We start from the raw sequence: 16,180 nt of genomic DNA on the forward strand, positions 1-16,180 counted from the left end.
TGGAGCACTCCATTGGAAGATTTAGTGTCAGGTGTGATTTTTAGTCCATTGTGGTACATTGTCAGCCCATAGAAATGAATGGACTGCCAGAACACAGTGCGCAGCTTCCGACCGTAGAAGCTTGTAGGGAGCCAGAATTGTTCATCCAACATGGCTATTAACCTTTACATTCTACGAACTAATGATGTAGTGACTGTTTTACTACTCTGGTCCTCAGTCCCCTGCATGTCCTCTGTCACCACTAGGCCAAAAGTAGACAACCCTTTACTAAAATACAAATAGTTTTTTGTACAGTGTCATTTGAATGACACCGCTAATAGATGTCTTTGTACAGCACAGACTGCAATGCAGACAAATCTAACAGCAGATAATGTATGACAAGCTGCAGCCATGAAGAAGGCACTGCAGGCTGTGTCCATTAATAAAACCGTCACAGCTGATCTTGAGAATAATCCCCTTCGGCAGTCTGCGAAAAACTTTCTTTTTTTTTTCCTGTCTTTTTTTTTTTTTTTTTGGTCGCATATCTAAAGTAAAAGCTAAAATATCTGTTTTCTTTTAATTTTATGGTATATTAACATCTTGGCTAGCCATATCCCATTGAGCTGTGTCATATAATAGCGTAAGAAAAAATCCACCCATCTGTAATGATTCACCTGTTCCTTGCTAGGAGATTGCTAAACTGGAACTATTCCCAGGAGATGGATACATTCCTGTTTGCTGTAAGCTAGGTGAAGGAAGGCTTTCCCTTTTCAAGCGTCCTGCATGACTAGATTGCTGGCGGCTCTGCAGAGACATGGTAAATAGTTCTGCAGTTAACCACTTCTGCGCTGCTGCATTGTAACAAATGGCACAGCAGACCCAAGGCCTCACGTAGTAAAGAGATTAGAGGATTTCTGAAAGGCCATTAGAACAAGACACTCTCACTGTACAACGATCATATTAAGTCACCTGACCTACATTTGTAACATTTGCGCAACTTTAAAATTCAGTTGTCTGCTTTTTTTTTTAGCAGTAGTACGATGACAAAATGCAGGCTGCTTTGTGAAATGCTATGTTTTTAAAAAAAAAAAAATGTGTTCTGTTGGAGATCTATGTGCTACTTTGTAGGCGATCTCTATTTAATGAGTTACTATGCAAATATGATGAGAAGGCGTAGTGGGCGAAGCTGTAATAACATACACGAAACAAACAAGAGCTGCTGGCATAATCACATTCACAGTTGCTCCCAGGAGTATTTGACTTTGCAGGCAGCCAGCAGACTGACACCAGTGAAGAAGCCAGTGTGTTTAAGATGGCGTTTCCACCGTCTGTCACAAAGCAGCTTCATATCCACGCCGCTTGTATAATCTAATGCTGCAGAACTGAAAGCCATTCGTAATGCTCCCTCCAGTAGGCAGTCATACAGTCTGTGTGATGACATCACTGACAAAGCTTAGGGAGTAAGATTCTGAGAGCGAGGAATATAATGACTGGTTGCCATGGAAATGTTCATCTGAACAGCTGCTGATTTGTTGCTTGAACATAGGTTTTTACGTGCAAGATCCAAGCCCTGCGTGATAAGCTGTGGAGCTTCCTGGTCCAGTCTTTTTATGCTGTACGGCACACGGAGGGCTGGAAATTGATGAGGCCGGGCGATCAGGACAAAATACAAGCAGGTATGTCTGCGTATTCCTACATGATTATAGAGTTCAGAATGTGTGCTGATGATGATGTGCTGTGATTCATGCTTTGGTCAAGGCTCAGTCTTTATCGGATAGTATTTGCATGAAATATTTCTGATATGCTTTTCCTGGTTTAATTATAATGAGATGAAGAATTACCATCAATGTCATGCTTATTTGCACACAGATGAAAGAAAACCATGCTGCAGTATTTATCTGCTGCCTGATTAAAGTGTTTGGTGTGATCTGCATGATGTCTGCTTATCTGGCTTTGCAGAAAAATATACCATTTTCCACATGACTTAAATGAGAGGAAGCTATGGAGGATGAAAGGTTATGCATCATAAATATTGAATACAGAGCTACTATTAACAGCCCAAACATGAAGCATCAGCAAAATCAGACCCGTTTACTGTCAGTATCAATTATACTCTCATATGTTCCTTGAGAAAGACATACAAGACAGAACCCAAATAGCTATGTGCAGATTCAGTTGTTGTTCTTGTTTATTATTATTCTTATTAATATCATCTTTATTCATCGGTAGTAGTGGCATGTGAAAGTCTATTGCTGAGATTGCATTTCATTCAACAATAACTCGTATTCTCAAGTGCAGGCTAGTAGTAGTGTCATACACTAATAGTAATTGACCACTGTTAACGTCTGAATGACACCAATAGAATTACAGCTCATCCACAAAATCATTTGCATGCATGTTTTCTCATGCATAATGCAGACTGATCTTCTTTGTGCATACCACACCGGCACGGTCCATAAAACCTTTTATAATTGCTTTTAAAGATGCTTTGTTTTTTAAATTATTTACATGCATTGCATGCAGTGCTCATTAGGAAGAGCGTTCTTCCATAAATCAGCGCTTGTGCGCTAACACTTCCAATTTTGCTGCATGTATTTCCCAGAAGAAATCTTTCCCTAATACACTATAGTAAAACACTGTTACCGCAGTGGAGGCTGCTGCTATATGACTGGCTCCTTCACTGCTGGGGGGGGACCGTCATTTGCAGCATATTGTTAAGAAGAAAAAAACAGGTGCACCATTTCCTGGCAGCTGGCTTTTAGTAGTAAATTTCTGAAGGACAGTTGCTTCAAACAATCACATACATCCTTTTTTGTATTCTGATCCTACTACACTATGAACCCATGAACCATGTTATTGCTTAAGATAAATGTCTGTATATTGCTGTTTTGTTTTTTTTAATAATCCATTAAGTGTATTTTTTACTCTTCAGCTGCCTTTGATAAAGGGGATGATCGGAGACTTGCAAAGAAGCCCACATTTACAAGTTCCCAGGTAAATCTGAATTAAATGAAGTTATTTATAAGTGAATAAAGAATGTTGTATAGATAAATATAAAGATGATTTACTGTTCTGGAGAAAGGTTTAGGTTGGAAATAATACCGCCCTAAAGGTTCATGTTGTCCAAATTCTTTCCAGTATACAGCTGCTGAGCCTGTGACTAAAATCATTACTTTTTCAAGATATGTTGTGTAATTTAGAGTGAAAAAATACCCAGATTTCTAGATGCCGTTCCCAGATTGATATGACTATAAATAGATCCTTATGTAAATGCCAGTAACTTCCCACAAGTCACTGCATCATTAACTAGCATCCAGATTTGATTCATTCAAGAGGAAAGAGCACAGCTAATGTATCCAAAAGGACACTGAAGTATCTTAAGGCAGTTTTGTTTATTTTTGCTGATGTGCTGGCGGCATCCCTTCCTCTGCAGCTTGAGATATGTTCCCAGGTAATGCTGCAGGTAATATGGGGGCAGACTTTGTTACTTACAATACAGAACACTCCAAAGCGCAACACCTATAATGCAGTAATCGCACAAAGAATTGACTACAAGTCCCATTTTTCAGTAAGACAGAGACAAGATGGTCCTGTATGGTGGGTTTTTTTTGTTTTTTTTTATTTGCAGAGGATTGATATTTGAAGCTTATGAGAAGCTCCTGTATTTTTAGATTTGATTACAGTTGACCTCTATTATTTTTTGGATGCTTTATCATAATCTGCAATAACATGAGTAATGGCACACATACAGTTTGGCTTAACGGTAGTTGAAAATAACATTACTCCGTGTCTTTGGGTTAAAGAGACAAATCTGTTTTAATTCCAGCTGACATTTTTTGTTACACTGCATGAGCTTGATGTGTTTGATACTTCACATGGCCATATGACTGAGTGGACCTTTCACTACATTGTTGTTGGTAACCTAAAGATTGCACAATGAGATTTAACATACGGCAAGCTTAAACTGTGAGTAAGCCCCAACAATGAACTTCTCTTATTTGCTCCTCTGGTCTACAATATATACTGTTGTTCTCCAAACTGCAGCCTGGGGGCTGAATGTGGCCCTTTGCTTGCCTTTACTTAGCCTTTTGGGCACTATTCCATTTAGTGACTCCAGCGATGGGACAAAATTCATCTCAAGGATACCAACGATGGGGCACTATTCCTCCCACTGACATTATTGATGGGGCACTATTCCTCCCACTGACATTATTGATGGGGCACTATTCCTCCCACTGATATTATTGATGGGGCACTATTCCTCCCACTGACGTTATTGATGGGGCACTATTCCTCCCACTGACATTATTGATGGGGCACCATTCCTCCCACTGATATTATTGATGGGGCATTATTCCTCCCACTGACATTATTGATGGGGCACTATTCCTCCCACTGATATTATTGATGGGGCATTATTCCTCCCACTGACATTATTGATGGGGCACTATTCCTCCCACTGACATTATTGATGGGGCACTATTCCTCCCACTGACATTATTGATGGGGCACTATTCCTCCCACTGACATTATTGATGGGGCACCATTCCTCCCACTGACATTATTGATGGGGCACCGTTCCTCCCACTGACATTATTGATGGGGCACCATTCCTCCCACTGACATTATTGATGGGGCACCATTCCTCCCACTGACATTATTGATGGGGCACCATTCCTCCCACTGACATTATTGATGGGGCACTATTCCTCCCACTGACATTGATGGGGCACTATTCCTCCCACTGACATTGATGGGGCACTATTCCTCCCACTGACATTGATGGGGCACTATTCCTCCCACTGACATTATTGATGGGGCACTATTCCTCCCACTGACAGCAACGATGGGGCACTATTCTTCCCAGTGACACCAATAATGGGGTACTATTCCTCCCAATTACACCAACCATGGAGCACTATTCCTCCCAATGACACCAACCATGGGGCACAATCCCTCCCTAAAGCCTAAAGGACAGTAATCTGGCTCTTTGTTTAAAAAGTTTGGAGACCCCTGATATGTACCATTTGAAAGACACATTTTATTTAGCTTTGTTCCAAATGTAACAGGTATACATTAATCCTGCCAATAATTTAGTAAGCTTTTAACTTCCTGTGCTTTCTGCCTCAGCTAAGTGTTATCAGTTCACATTGTTCCTAGTTTTTTCTGTGGAAAGCGGAACCCCTCTATCCCTACTATGGTATGGAGGTAAGGGAGAGGGGGGTGTAGTCCTGAACACTTCCTGTCCTAAGTGACAACACTGTTTCTCCATAGATAGTGAGCGTTGTCACCCTAGGACAGGAAGTGTTTGATGTAAGGGTCTGTTGAAAATTAATGCCTGAGAAAAAAAAATGCATCCACCACGTGTACAGCCTTTTAAGCTGCAATATATTAAATATTTGTTGTTTTAGGTACTGCTATTTTCATAAACCTGCACTTATAAGATGGTTTTATTTACAGAATTCTAAAAATGTTTTGTTATAATAAGCACGTGTGTATGTATTAGTTCCTATCTCCTCTCTTGCTCCTGGACTTATTTTGTAGTTTAGATATTGGGAGGCAGATTGTGTTGGACTGTAGGGCAACTGGGCCGTAACATGCAAACACTACAGTGGTACTTGTACAGTTCTGGTAGTCTTCAACTAGCTTCTAAATGTTTTTGACACATATGTGCTGGTGATCTGCTTAAGGTAAATAATCTTATAAATGTGTTTTTATATTTTAAAATCCTTGTGTCTCTTTATAATTTTTTCTTATAGATGTAAATGCGGGCAGTCATATTTGCTTATTATATGCTTCCTGATGTACAGTTTTACATAATTTGTAAATTTCTGCTGCACCTAAAGCCCCTTTTACATTGGCGTTCTGTTTGTTTGAAAACTGGTCCTCAATGCATCTCTATGGAAAAACGGATGTAAATGGAAAAACTGTCCTTTTTTTGCATTGGTAGTGGATGTAAAAACTGATGAAAAACTGATCCATTTTTCCTTTGAAAAAAACATGACTGAACTGATAAAAAAAAAACAAAAAATGTAGTACCCTTGTGAAAGGATAGTGTGCATCTGTGGGTCTGCAGATGGACTGAAACCACTGCATGCCCTGTATGGTTGATGTCCCATTTCAACATTTTATTACAGTGGTAGTAAAGTCATTTCTTATATTTTTACCTACAGGTAAGCTTATAATAAAGCTTACCTGTAGGTAAAATGATTATCTCCTAAATGTTCACTGTTTAGGAGATTCTATGGAGCAGTGGCCGGTGGCAGTACCGGCGCATGCACTCTGAAAGAACAGCATACCTGTGCCGTTTCCTTCAGAGCTGTGTGCTGTGGCCGAAACTCCCAGTGACGTCTTCGGCGGCTCGGTCATACAAGCAGCCACAGCCCGTGAACCTGGAAGGAAGACGGGGTGAAGATGGAATCCTTCTGCAGCGGTGAGAGCATGCCACTGGAGGGCTTTGTTCTAAGGTAAGTCTTTACTGATGTACTAGTGTGCAGTGCATACAAGCACATTATGATATTACCTTGCAGCAGGTAGTTTTATTTGTATTTTTTTTTTAACATGTTTACTACCAGAAAGGTAGACTGGCTGTAGTGAAATAGTCATTAATCCACAAATCTGTACATTTCCTACAATAATAGAGATATGGAAAACTAAGCATATACAAATGTAAAAAACTAAAATTTTAAAAGTATGTCTGAATTCAGACAGTGTCCATATAACCCTATAGAGAAACATAGGCTGCTTAAAAGCGGCACCAGGTGGTGGCTCTAGCCCACTTAAGGTACTTCTTCATTTTGTACGGGCCAAATTGCCTGTGTGAATGAGCCCTAAAAGAGCATCTATAGATGCTTGTACAAAAACATTCCACATTAATATGCAGAAGAGCTCTTCCTAAATACAGTTACAATATCAAAAGCCACAGTTAATGTTCAAGTCCTATATTACCTGGTTCAGAAGAGATTAAAGCGATTTCTAAAAGTTTTTTTTTTTGTTTTTTTTTTTTTTTTTGTAAAATAACAAACTTGTCTATACTTATCTACTGTGTGCAGTGGTTTTGCACAGAGCAGCCTGGATCCTCCTCTTTTTGGGTCCCCCACAGGCTCTCCTGGCTCCTCCTGTCTGTCGGGTGCCCCCACAGCAAGTAGCTTGCTATGGGGGCACCCGCTGCTCTGTGTCCATTCACACACGGAGCCGTGACTTGGCCTCGCCCTCCCCCTCTCTTCTCAATGGCTGACTGGCTGTGATTGACTTGCTGTCTCAGCCAGTGAAGAGGCACAGACCCGGAACAGCTGAGGCTATCATTCACATTGTGATGAGACTTCGGTAAGTATTGAGGAGGCTGAAGGCACTGCTGCACACAGGTTTTTTTTTTTACCTTCATACATAGAATACATTAAGGTAAAAAAAACCTTCAGCCTTTACAACCACTTTAGAGCATAACTGTAATAAAGCTTGACTGTATAACCGAGATTAGATGCAACATTTTAATGTGGTAAACTATTAATTAAAAAATGCAGTATCTATAGCATGCAAGATATTCTGCTTTCTGGCATACGTCCCTGAATATATAAGGCCCTAAATGTAAGTACCACTTCATACCTGTGTTCAGCCCTGTCTACCGCATATTTAAGCCTGCCATAGACTTTTACCAGCAGCAGGGCTGAATGCTGCACCTGTACCTCCTGGACACACTAAAACTTTGAGCTTGGACACAAAGGGGCTAGATGATAATAGTTGCAAATTGTATTATAAAAAACGCAAACACAAAGTTGTCACAGAAACACAGAACTGCTGTGTGTCTGGTGTAGGAAGTGAAGGGAAATCTCCCTAGATTACACAAAAAACATTGACAGTTTTACCCATTACCTACTCTATCCAAAAAAAGGTTTTGAACACTTTAACCATACCAGCGTCCTGGTCACCTCCATACCTCATGCTAATGTCCTGATCACCACCATACCCCATACCAGCATCCTGATCACTTCCATATGCCATACCAGCGTCTGGCATTTTAGGAACTCAACTGCTCAATTTTCAAATATATATCCCATAGTTTGTAGACTTTATAGCTTTCACACAAACTAAATAATATAAACTCTTTTGGGTTATTTTTACCCCAAAAATGTAGAAGAAAACATTTTTGGTCTAAATTTATGAAGAAAAATTTTTTTTTCAGAATTGTCAGTATTTTTTTCAATTATATAGCAAAAAATAAAAAACCCAGTGGTGATCAAATACCACCAAAATGAAGCTCTCTGTCTGAAAAAAAGGATAACAATTTCATATGGGTACAGTGTTGCATGACGGAGTAATTGTCACTCAAGTGTGTTAGTGCTGAAAGCTGAAAATTGGCCTGGACTCTAAGGGGGTGAAAGTGTCTGGACTTGAAGTGGTTAATATGTATTGTAAATTGTAAAAAACCAAAACAAATCTCAAATGGTTTTGTATTGCTTGGAATTTATTTTTTTATTTTTATTTTTTCAGCAAAGTCGACTTAAAATTGTGAAGTCAAAAGAAGAACGATCAGAGGAAAGCAAGAAATATTCAAACAGTTATTTTATTGATCAGAGGAAAATGAAATCTGATTCATTGGGTGCTTCTGGACATACAACAAATGTAACTAGAATTTCTTCTGCAAAGGGAAAAGATGATGATGTAAAGGGAAAGGATGTCAAGAAAGTGACCAGCAAATTATCTAAAGACCCAAAACAGACGGAAAAGACAATTACAACAAGACCAAAACTCATTGTGAAGACCAAATTGGAAAACGGTGACAATGCAAAGACTGACGGTTGTGCTTCCAAAGGTGATTCTGCCAGTAATTCAAAGCCAGAATTAGGAAGAACAGGTGCTAGGCCCAAAGCAACAAATGGGAGTGTTAATCCAACACCTAAAGTAAAGACACTGAAGAAAACTGGCAAAGATCCTGCTTCTCCTGTGACAGGCACATTGCCAAGTTTAAAATCTGCAAACCTCAATAGTGAACTTTCCAATGCTGCTTCATCTCCAGGTGAGCAGAATGCTGATCGTCCAGCTGATAAGCAGTCAAATTCTACAACTGGCTCACCACAATTTAATAAGATGTTGAAAACTTATCCAGATTGTTCCAAAGAGATAGCTGCAGGTGAGCACGCATACCTAAGGTTCTGATGTCTTGTTTTTTCAGTGTGTCGAAAGGCTTCTATATATGGATAAACCTGTACAATATTCCACATCTTTAGGGACACTAGAATCTGTGTTCCTGTGCACAAAGCTAGGTCCATAAAGGCATGGTTTGACATGTTTGCTTTGAAAGAACGGAACATTGACAAGTTTTTGGTTTTGAGGAACTCAAGTGGCCTTCACAGAGCCATGACTTTGACCTTGTTGAACACTTTTGGTATGGAATGCAAGTTGTGAGTCTGGTTTCTTGTCCAACATCAGTACCTGGCCTCACTAATGCTCTTTTGGCTGAAGGGGTGCAAAATACCTCCAGAGATCTTGTGGAAAGCCTTCCCAATAGGAGTGTAGGCTGGTATAGCTAAAGGAGAACACCAAGTCAGGTGTAAACAAACTTTTGTTCCTATAATATAGGAAGTAGAAGAAAATTCTATTCTGCCATTTAAAAAAATCAAAATTAAGGAAAGTGAAAGATGCTTACCTAAATTTGAGATCACTTGACACGTCAGGTCGCAAGTCTATCTTCTTTACTGTAGAATGATCCTTTTTGTTGTCTGCATCACTGACTGGGTGATGTGGACAATTCCTATTTGATGTCAAGTGGCATAGTCCTCTGAGTATCCAGAAGACTTCAGTGGTATGGTGTCATGAAGAAGCAACTGATTGGTGCAGGCACAGATTGCAGCACTGAATCAACCAGTAGTAATCTCGGAAAACAATGCTAGCTAGGGACACAAATGTTAGCGCTAGGGGAGTATTTTAAAAAAAAAAAAAAAAGCTTGCAAAGGTATTTAACCTTTTTACCTGCTTCCCGACCGCCCTAAAGCAGATACACTGCTACAGGGCGGCACGGGTGCTCAAAATCACGTGTGTGTGTGTATATATACATGATTTTGCATTTCCGGGTAGGTGGGCACGTGCGCGCCCTACCCACGCCGCCATTTGCGGCTGCGGCTATCGATCACTGGGTTCCAGCTGGGAATTACTCGCCGGCGCCCCATGATTACTGAGCATCTCCGAAGGGGAAGAGAACTGTATGTAAACACAGTTCTCCGTGTCAGCTCGTGCACACTGCTTTGGATGGCTGTGCACAGCACAGCCATCCAAAGCAGTGTGATTACAATGAAGCGCGCACACAGAGCTTACTGTGAAACAGCACACAGTTAACCCTTTGATCACCCCTCATGTTAACTCATTCCTGCCAAGTGCCATTAGTACAGTGTCAGTTCTTTTTTTTCTTTTTTAGCACTGATCACTGTATTGGTGTCACTGGGGATGTCAGTGACACCAAGTCAGTTCCCCCCAGTGTCAGAATGCCCACCAAAGTCCTGCTATAAGTCCCTGATCGCCGCCATTACTAGTACAAAAAAAAAAAATTCCAGTATATATACCACCATTTGTAAACGCTATAGCTTTCACATAAAACCAATTCATTTACACGTATTGGGATTTTTTTTTTTTGTAGCAAAGACATGTAGCATACATTTTGGTCTAAATTTGATGAAATGTGATTTTTTTAAAAAAATAATTTTATACTGGACATGTTTAATAGCAAAAAGTCAAAAATATATATATTTTTTTTCTGTGGGTGCATCGTTGCATGACCGCGCAATTCAGTAAAGTAATGCAGCACCGTAACGCAAAAAATGGCCTGGTCAGGAAGGGGGTGAATCCTCAGGATGGCAAGTTGTTAAATAACCAGTGAATGAGAAAGGAGGGTGGTAGGAATAAGAGTTGGGAAAGCTTTTCCCAGAGATGCGCGTTAATATTGTTCAACTGAATTATCAGGATAACCAACAAACTTACCTATGATACTTTTTTGAATAACTCAGCAGGTACCTGGTGATTTTTAGAGTTTGACTACTGTCAGTAGCAGTAGTTTATTTGCCCATAGCAGTTTACAGCAAACACTAATTCAAAATGAAGCCAATTTAATTTTGTTTTTAAAACTGGTAAAATGATTCTCTCCTGCTGTAGTGACACACACTTCATTTTTTATGTATAATGTAAATGGCGTTCTACTGCAATGATAGAAAAAGAAGGAATTCGGTTAAACAGCAGTTTTTTTAAATGTTTTCAGTACATTCTTCCAAGAGACGTCTAGTTCACAAATGCTGTATGTTCTGGCAGGGCTCTTTGAGATTGCTACTTAAACCTCATGGATAAATGGTTAAATGCAGTCTGGAGTTTACAAGTGGGTCATCCATGCCTTTAACCACTTCCAGTCCGGACACTTTCACCCCCTTCCTGTCCAGGCCAATTTTCAGCTTTCAGTGCTATCACACTTTGAATGACAATTGCGCGGTCATGCAATACTGTACCCATATGAATTTTTTTGCATTTTTTTGAGAAAGATAAAGCTTTATTTTGGTGGTATTTGTTCACCACTGGGTAAATTAAAAAGTCCAAAAATTTTGAAAAAAAGTGTTTTTCTTATAAAATTTTGCGAATAAATAGTATTTCATCATAAATCTTGGCCAAATTGTATTCCATTATATTTTTAGTAAAAAAAACAAAAAAACCCATATTAGTTTATAACCAAAGATTATAATTTTTTAAACTTTTTTTTTTACTTTACTTTTTTTGTATATTATTAATTATTTTATTTTTTTAACATACGGTCACCCTAGCAGTACAATGTCACCATGGTGACACTGTACTACTTGTGGGGGGTGATGAAAATTTTATTTTTTACACTGATTGCTTTTACACCCATAAAGTATGTAAAAGCAATCATTTCTCCTTCTCTCTAGCTGCGTTCTTGCAGCCATTGAGAACTACTGAGTGAGCTGTGATTGGTCACAGATTGTCACATGGCTGTTGTGAATAGCCTTGCACCATGTGACCTCTGTGATCATTCACAGATTTCACACGTAGTAAGCAATGATGGCAGAAGTGACATCTTGCTTACTATTCTGCATGTGATCACTGATTGGCCAATCAGTGATCACATGATCGGGACCTCGTACAGAGGTCCCGTCCGACGATCGGAGTTCCACTGTGTCCGGAGCGCGCACAAGCAGTGTGCGGGGAGGCCATTTATAAACGTCCACCCGCCCCTGCACTGCCACCATCCGGCCGTTTATATACAACGGCCGGACGGGAGGTGGTTAATGACTTAACATGTTCCCATGCAGTATGTAGCATTAGCACAAATTGTTTTGTACAAATCAGCAGCAGTGTGAGTGTTATAGCGTGGGCTCAACACTTGTGAAAGCGCAACAGTCATGCTTAGTAAAGTTTAAAGCTTGAGTTGATTCATGCTAAATATGAACAGCAAAGGAATTTAAAGTGGGAGTAAAGGCAAATCCTGACTAACTTGGAAATCTCTTGGCCACATTCTAAGGCCCTATGTACACGGGACACTTCTGAACGATGGAAACTGACTGCTGGAAAACTTAGGTTAAAAAACGTCATTTTAGCTGCGTTTGCATAACGTGTTTATAAGCGTTTGCGTTTTTAGAAGAGTTTTTTAAAGATAACCTCAGGAGATCTTCCAAAATGCCCAGAATGCACTGAAAAACAGTAAAAAATTAACTCTTTCAGACATTTTGAGAGAAATGGAGAGCACAGAAGCAGAGAGAGCAGTAGTTGTTGGGATTAGCTGCTTTTTCTTTTTTTTTTTTTTTTTTTTTCTTCGTGGTGTTTGGATGTGTTCCAGCTCATTTCTGTGCAGAAATTATTGCAGCAGCGTCTAACATATTTTATTTTATGCAAAACCTCAAAGTATGGTGTGCCAGGTCCATTTGAGTACCGAGAAAACGCTTTGCATGCATTTTTCATGATGAAAAAAGGCTCTGGACAGCATCTGCGTTTTGAATTTTTTTTTTTTTTTTTTAACTCTTCCATTTCCAAACGCTTATAAACGCGGTTAGCCACGTTTGAAACGCTAATAAAATCCACTCCTGAATGCAAGTTTTCTGCGTTCAACAACGATGTGTACATGGACACATAGGAAAACATTAGGGAGCGTTCAGGGGCTGCTGAAAAAAACACTAAACAGCTCCTAAACGTGAGTTTATCAGCTGCAGTGTACATGAGCCCTAAGTCTAAGCTATCTAGCCCTGTGTAAAAAAAAAAAAAAAATCTTACCTGTTCTGCAGCCGCTCCAGTCCGGTCCCACGCTGAGCTGCGGCTTCAGCATGTAGAAGTATGCAGAAGAGGCAGCCAAAAATGGAAGCCCCATAGTAACTCTATGGGTGAGGTCATTAGGCATTTCACAGCCATATTCAGCTGTCTCCAGCACACAGAGGTTGACGCTGGAGACCGGGCCAGAGCAGCTGCAGAACAGCTATGTATAATTTTTTTTTTTTTTCTTTACATAGATTAATAATAGAATGTGGCTTAGAGTTAGTTAGGATTTGCCTTTACTTCCACTTTAAAGGAGCCCAAAAGACATAAGGACGTGGCCAGACCTGCAGGTATAGATGGACCTTTTTCAAGTAGAACTATACAAAAACTGATTTTTATTCATGTGCATTGGCTCACCCAAGCATACTTGTTCAAGGCTGGCAACAGACTGCTTGATTAAAGCAAGACAATTAATTATCATTTGATTATTTGTGAGTTTCTGACGTTCAGTAATTATGTCATCCTGGCCTCGCCAATCAAACTGAGCAAATACTTGAAAACAGGATGATAGCTGGGAAATAACAGAGAACGCATCTCTGAGCTTACTTGCGCAGTGTGGCGAAAGTTCCCGGAGGCCTCAAAATTTGTGAGTGGTTTAGTTTTTAATCCAAAAAAATGATTTAATGCTTTTTTTGGTTTTTAAAATATTGCTAGCTTCATGTTCAAAAATACCAGTTCCAAATTTGTAGTAAAACAGAATTTTAAAATGTTAAAAATCGGTTCAGTATCTTCTGCATCTTAGTTAATTGACTATATCCAGGTTTACTTACCAAGATGTATATATGTAAACTTCATTTGAATATTTTTTACCAGGGAAATGTTTGATTTACAAAATACAATAATAGCATGGGGTAGAAGTTCACAAACAAAAATATGGCCAAGCATGGAATGCGTGGTATTCTTATTTTTATACATGGCGCCTCTTTTTGTTTTGAATAAATATTTTTTCTCTACGATGCTTGGAAAATCAATTTTTGCTTATCAGAACCCAAAAATATTTTAGGAGTGATAACCTGGTAATCATCTATGCAACATTTTTTTCCATCTCTCATTTTGGGACTTTACAGATGGTAATGCATATTATATCCCATGAAAAATTTCAATAGTGCAAACATTTTAGTTTCTTAAGATTACAGTAGCATCACCTGTGTGTGACCTCATTACTATCCCTCTCATTTGTTCCATTTTATTTATATCTCCTGTGATCGTTTTTAATACAAGAGATTGGGCTCTAACTTGTTTTCTGTTACTGCTTGTTAATCACACATTATGTGGAAGCAGGGACCACTGTTTTGGCTACTCAGTTGTTGGCCAATGAGGAGGATTTTTTTTATTTATTTATTTTTTTTGTAATTTTTGAAGTTTGGTTTTAAGTTATGTTTTTATATAAAAAAACAAACCTCCCCCCCTCCCCTTTATTTTTTTGTCTCTTCTTTTTTTATTATCATACTTTACCAATCCTCTTCAAACAGCACTGTTTATATTAATGACCTTCTGTGTGGGATCATATGCCCACGAATATATGGGTCAGTAACAAATTGATGACAAATAGTTTGCGGCCAAAACAAAAATTCTGTAAATGGATAACCTCAAAGTACAATGATGAATATGTTCATCTTTAATTATAGGGAGCAATTGCAGCTCCGAACTGACTTCTGTCCAAAAATGCATTGCTTTTTGCTAGTATATAAAAATCAAGGGGATTAGTTTGATCTATTTGAACAGCACTATATCATAAATTCATTAGTCAGTTTGAAAGCATAATAAAAGTTGCTTGTAATTATCCTGTCCTTTTTATAAACACATTGAAAACTACATTGCAGTTTTCCTTTCAGACTGATGACCGTAAGTTCTGATTTCAATAAAATACTTTTTCTTCACTTCACAGGAGCAAAATCAAAACCTGCAACAAAAATGTCCAATGGGTTGTCTGCTAAAAGAAAGGTCAATGAAGCTGAATGTCGAGAGCCAAGCAGGTCTGTTTTAAATGTTCACTTTTTGTGTGTTGTCTTAAGGTTTAAATCCAAAACAATGTAGAAAGAATGTTTACTTGCATATTCAATCTTTTTGCTTCAGCTGCTTTTTAGATCCTTTCCAGAGACCTATTTTATTTACCTGATTTTACGGGTTAAATATTCGATTAAATACGTTTATGTGGATTAGATTGTAATAGGTTCAGTTCTTGCCAATTTTGAGTTTTAACAAAAAGACAAGCAGAAGACAAATAACTTGTCCCCAGTATTGCCTTTAAGATCCCTGATGCAAAACTTTTCCCTACTACTGACTTGCTATGCCTTGTTCATTAATGTGCCTCTGTTAGGAGGCAACAGTCTTGTTCGAGGTAGGGCTTTGATTCTTTCTGTCAGAGTTGCCCCCTGATGACTGGTGGGGGACTATTCAAGGAGTAGCAGGATAGATTCAGAAAGCAGAGATCTATAGAACAAATAAAACAGAAGCCGATTGATCCTTGCACTGCAGGTTTTCAGGCACAGCTTTCTCTCCAGCAAAGAGAAGAGTGAGGAGCACAGTAGTAGTGCTCTAAATCAGAATTAGATGCACAGCAGTGCATTAGATGATATCGCAGATATTCAGCTATGAGGGTCAGGCACAGGAAGTGCAATGCTTTTATTTAAAAACAAAAACCATACAAAAATACAACAATTGTAACCTGAACAGATCTGGGGGGCCTCAATCCTCACAGAGAAGATCCCTGAAGTTTTTACAATGCAACAACACATTGATAAATAGTACTACAGCATTATGAGAGACAGGAATTTTGCGGCTATGACATTTGCATCAGGATTTTGCTCAGAAGAAAAGAGACCAGGTTTTATAATATAGCAAAAAGCCCCAAAAGATATTTTGGTAGAAATAGCAAATTTTGAGGTTGGTTATGTTCATGATGTAG

The 16,180-nt window shown here is 39.0% G+C and overlaps 1 protein-coding gene across 2 annotated transcripts in view; it reads left to right on the forward strand.

Moving 5' to 3' along the window:
- The window catches only part of BTBD8 (BTB domain containing 8), a 114,326-nt gene that overhangs the window by 83,364 nt on the left and 14,782 nt on the right, over positions 1-16,180 (forward strand). Inside the window, exons 12-15 of one of the 2 annotated variants that reach the window (XM_089668935.1) lie at positions 1,526-1,655; positions 2,912-2,973; positions 8,467-9,106; positions 15,161-15,248. In XM_089668935.1, coding sequence (XP_089525061.1) covers positions 1,526-1,655; positions 2,912-2,973; positions 8,467-9,106; positions 15,161-15,248 — 920 coding nt within the window. The remainder of the gene's footprint in view (positions 1-1,525; positions 1,656-2,911; positions 2,974-8,466; positions 9,107-15,160; positions 15,249-16,180) is intronic. The other variant, XM_089668936.1, reaches the window with a different exon arrangement.

This window comes from Staurois parvus, unplaced genomic scaffold (assembly GCF_062004578.1).
Source record: "Staurois parvus isolate SC_StPar_1 unplaced genomic scaffold, SC_StPar_1.0 ptg000066l, whole genome shotgun sequence".
Taxonomy (NCBI): Eukaryota; Metazoa; Chordata; class Amphibia; order Anura; family Ranidae; genus Staurois; species Staurois parvus.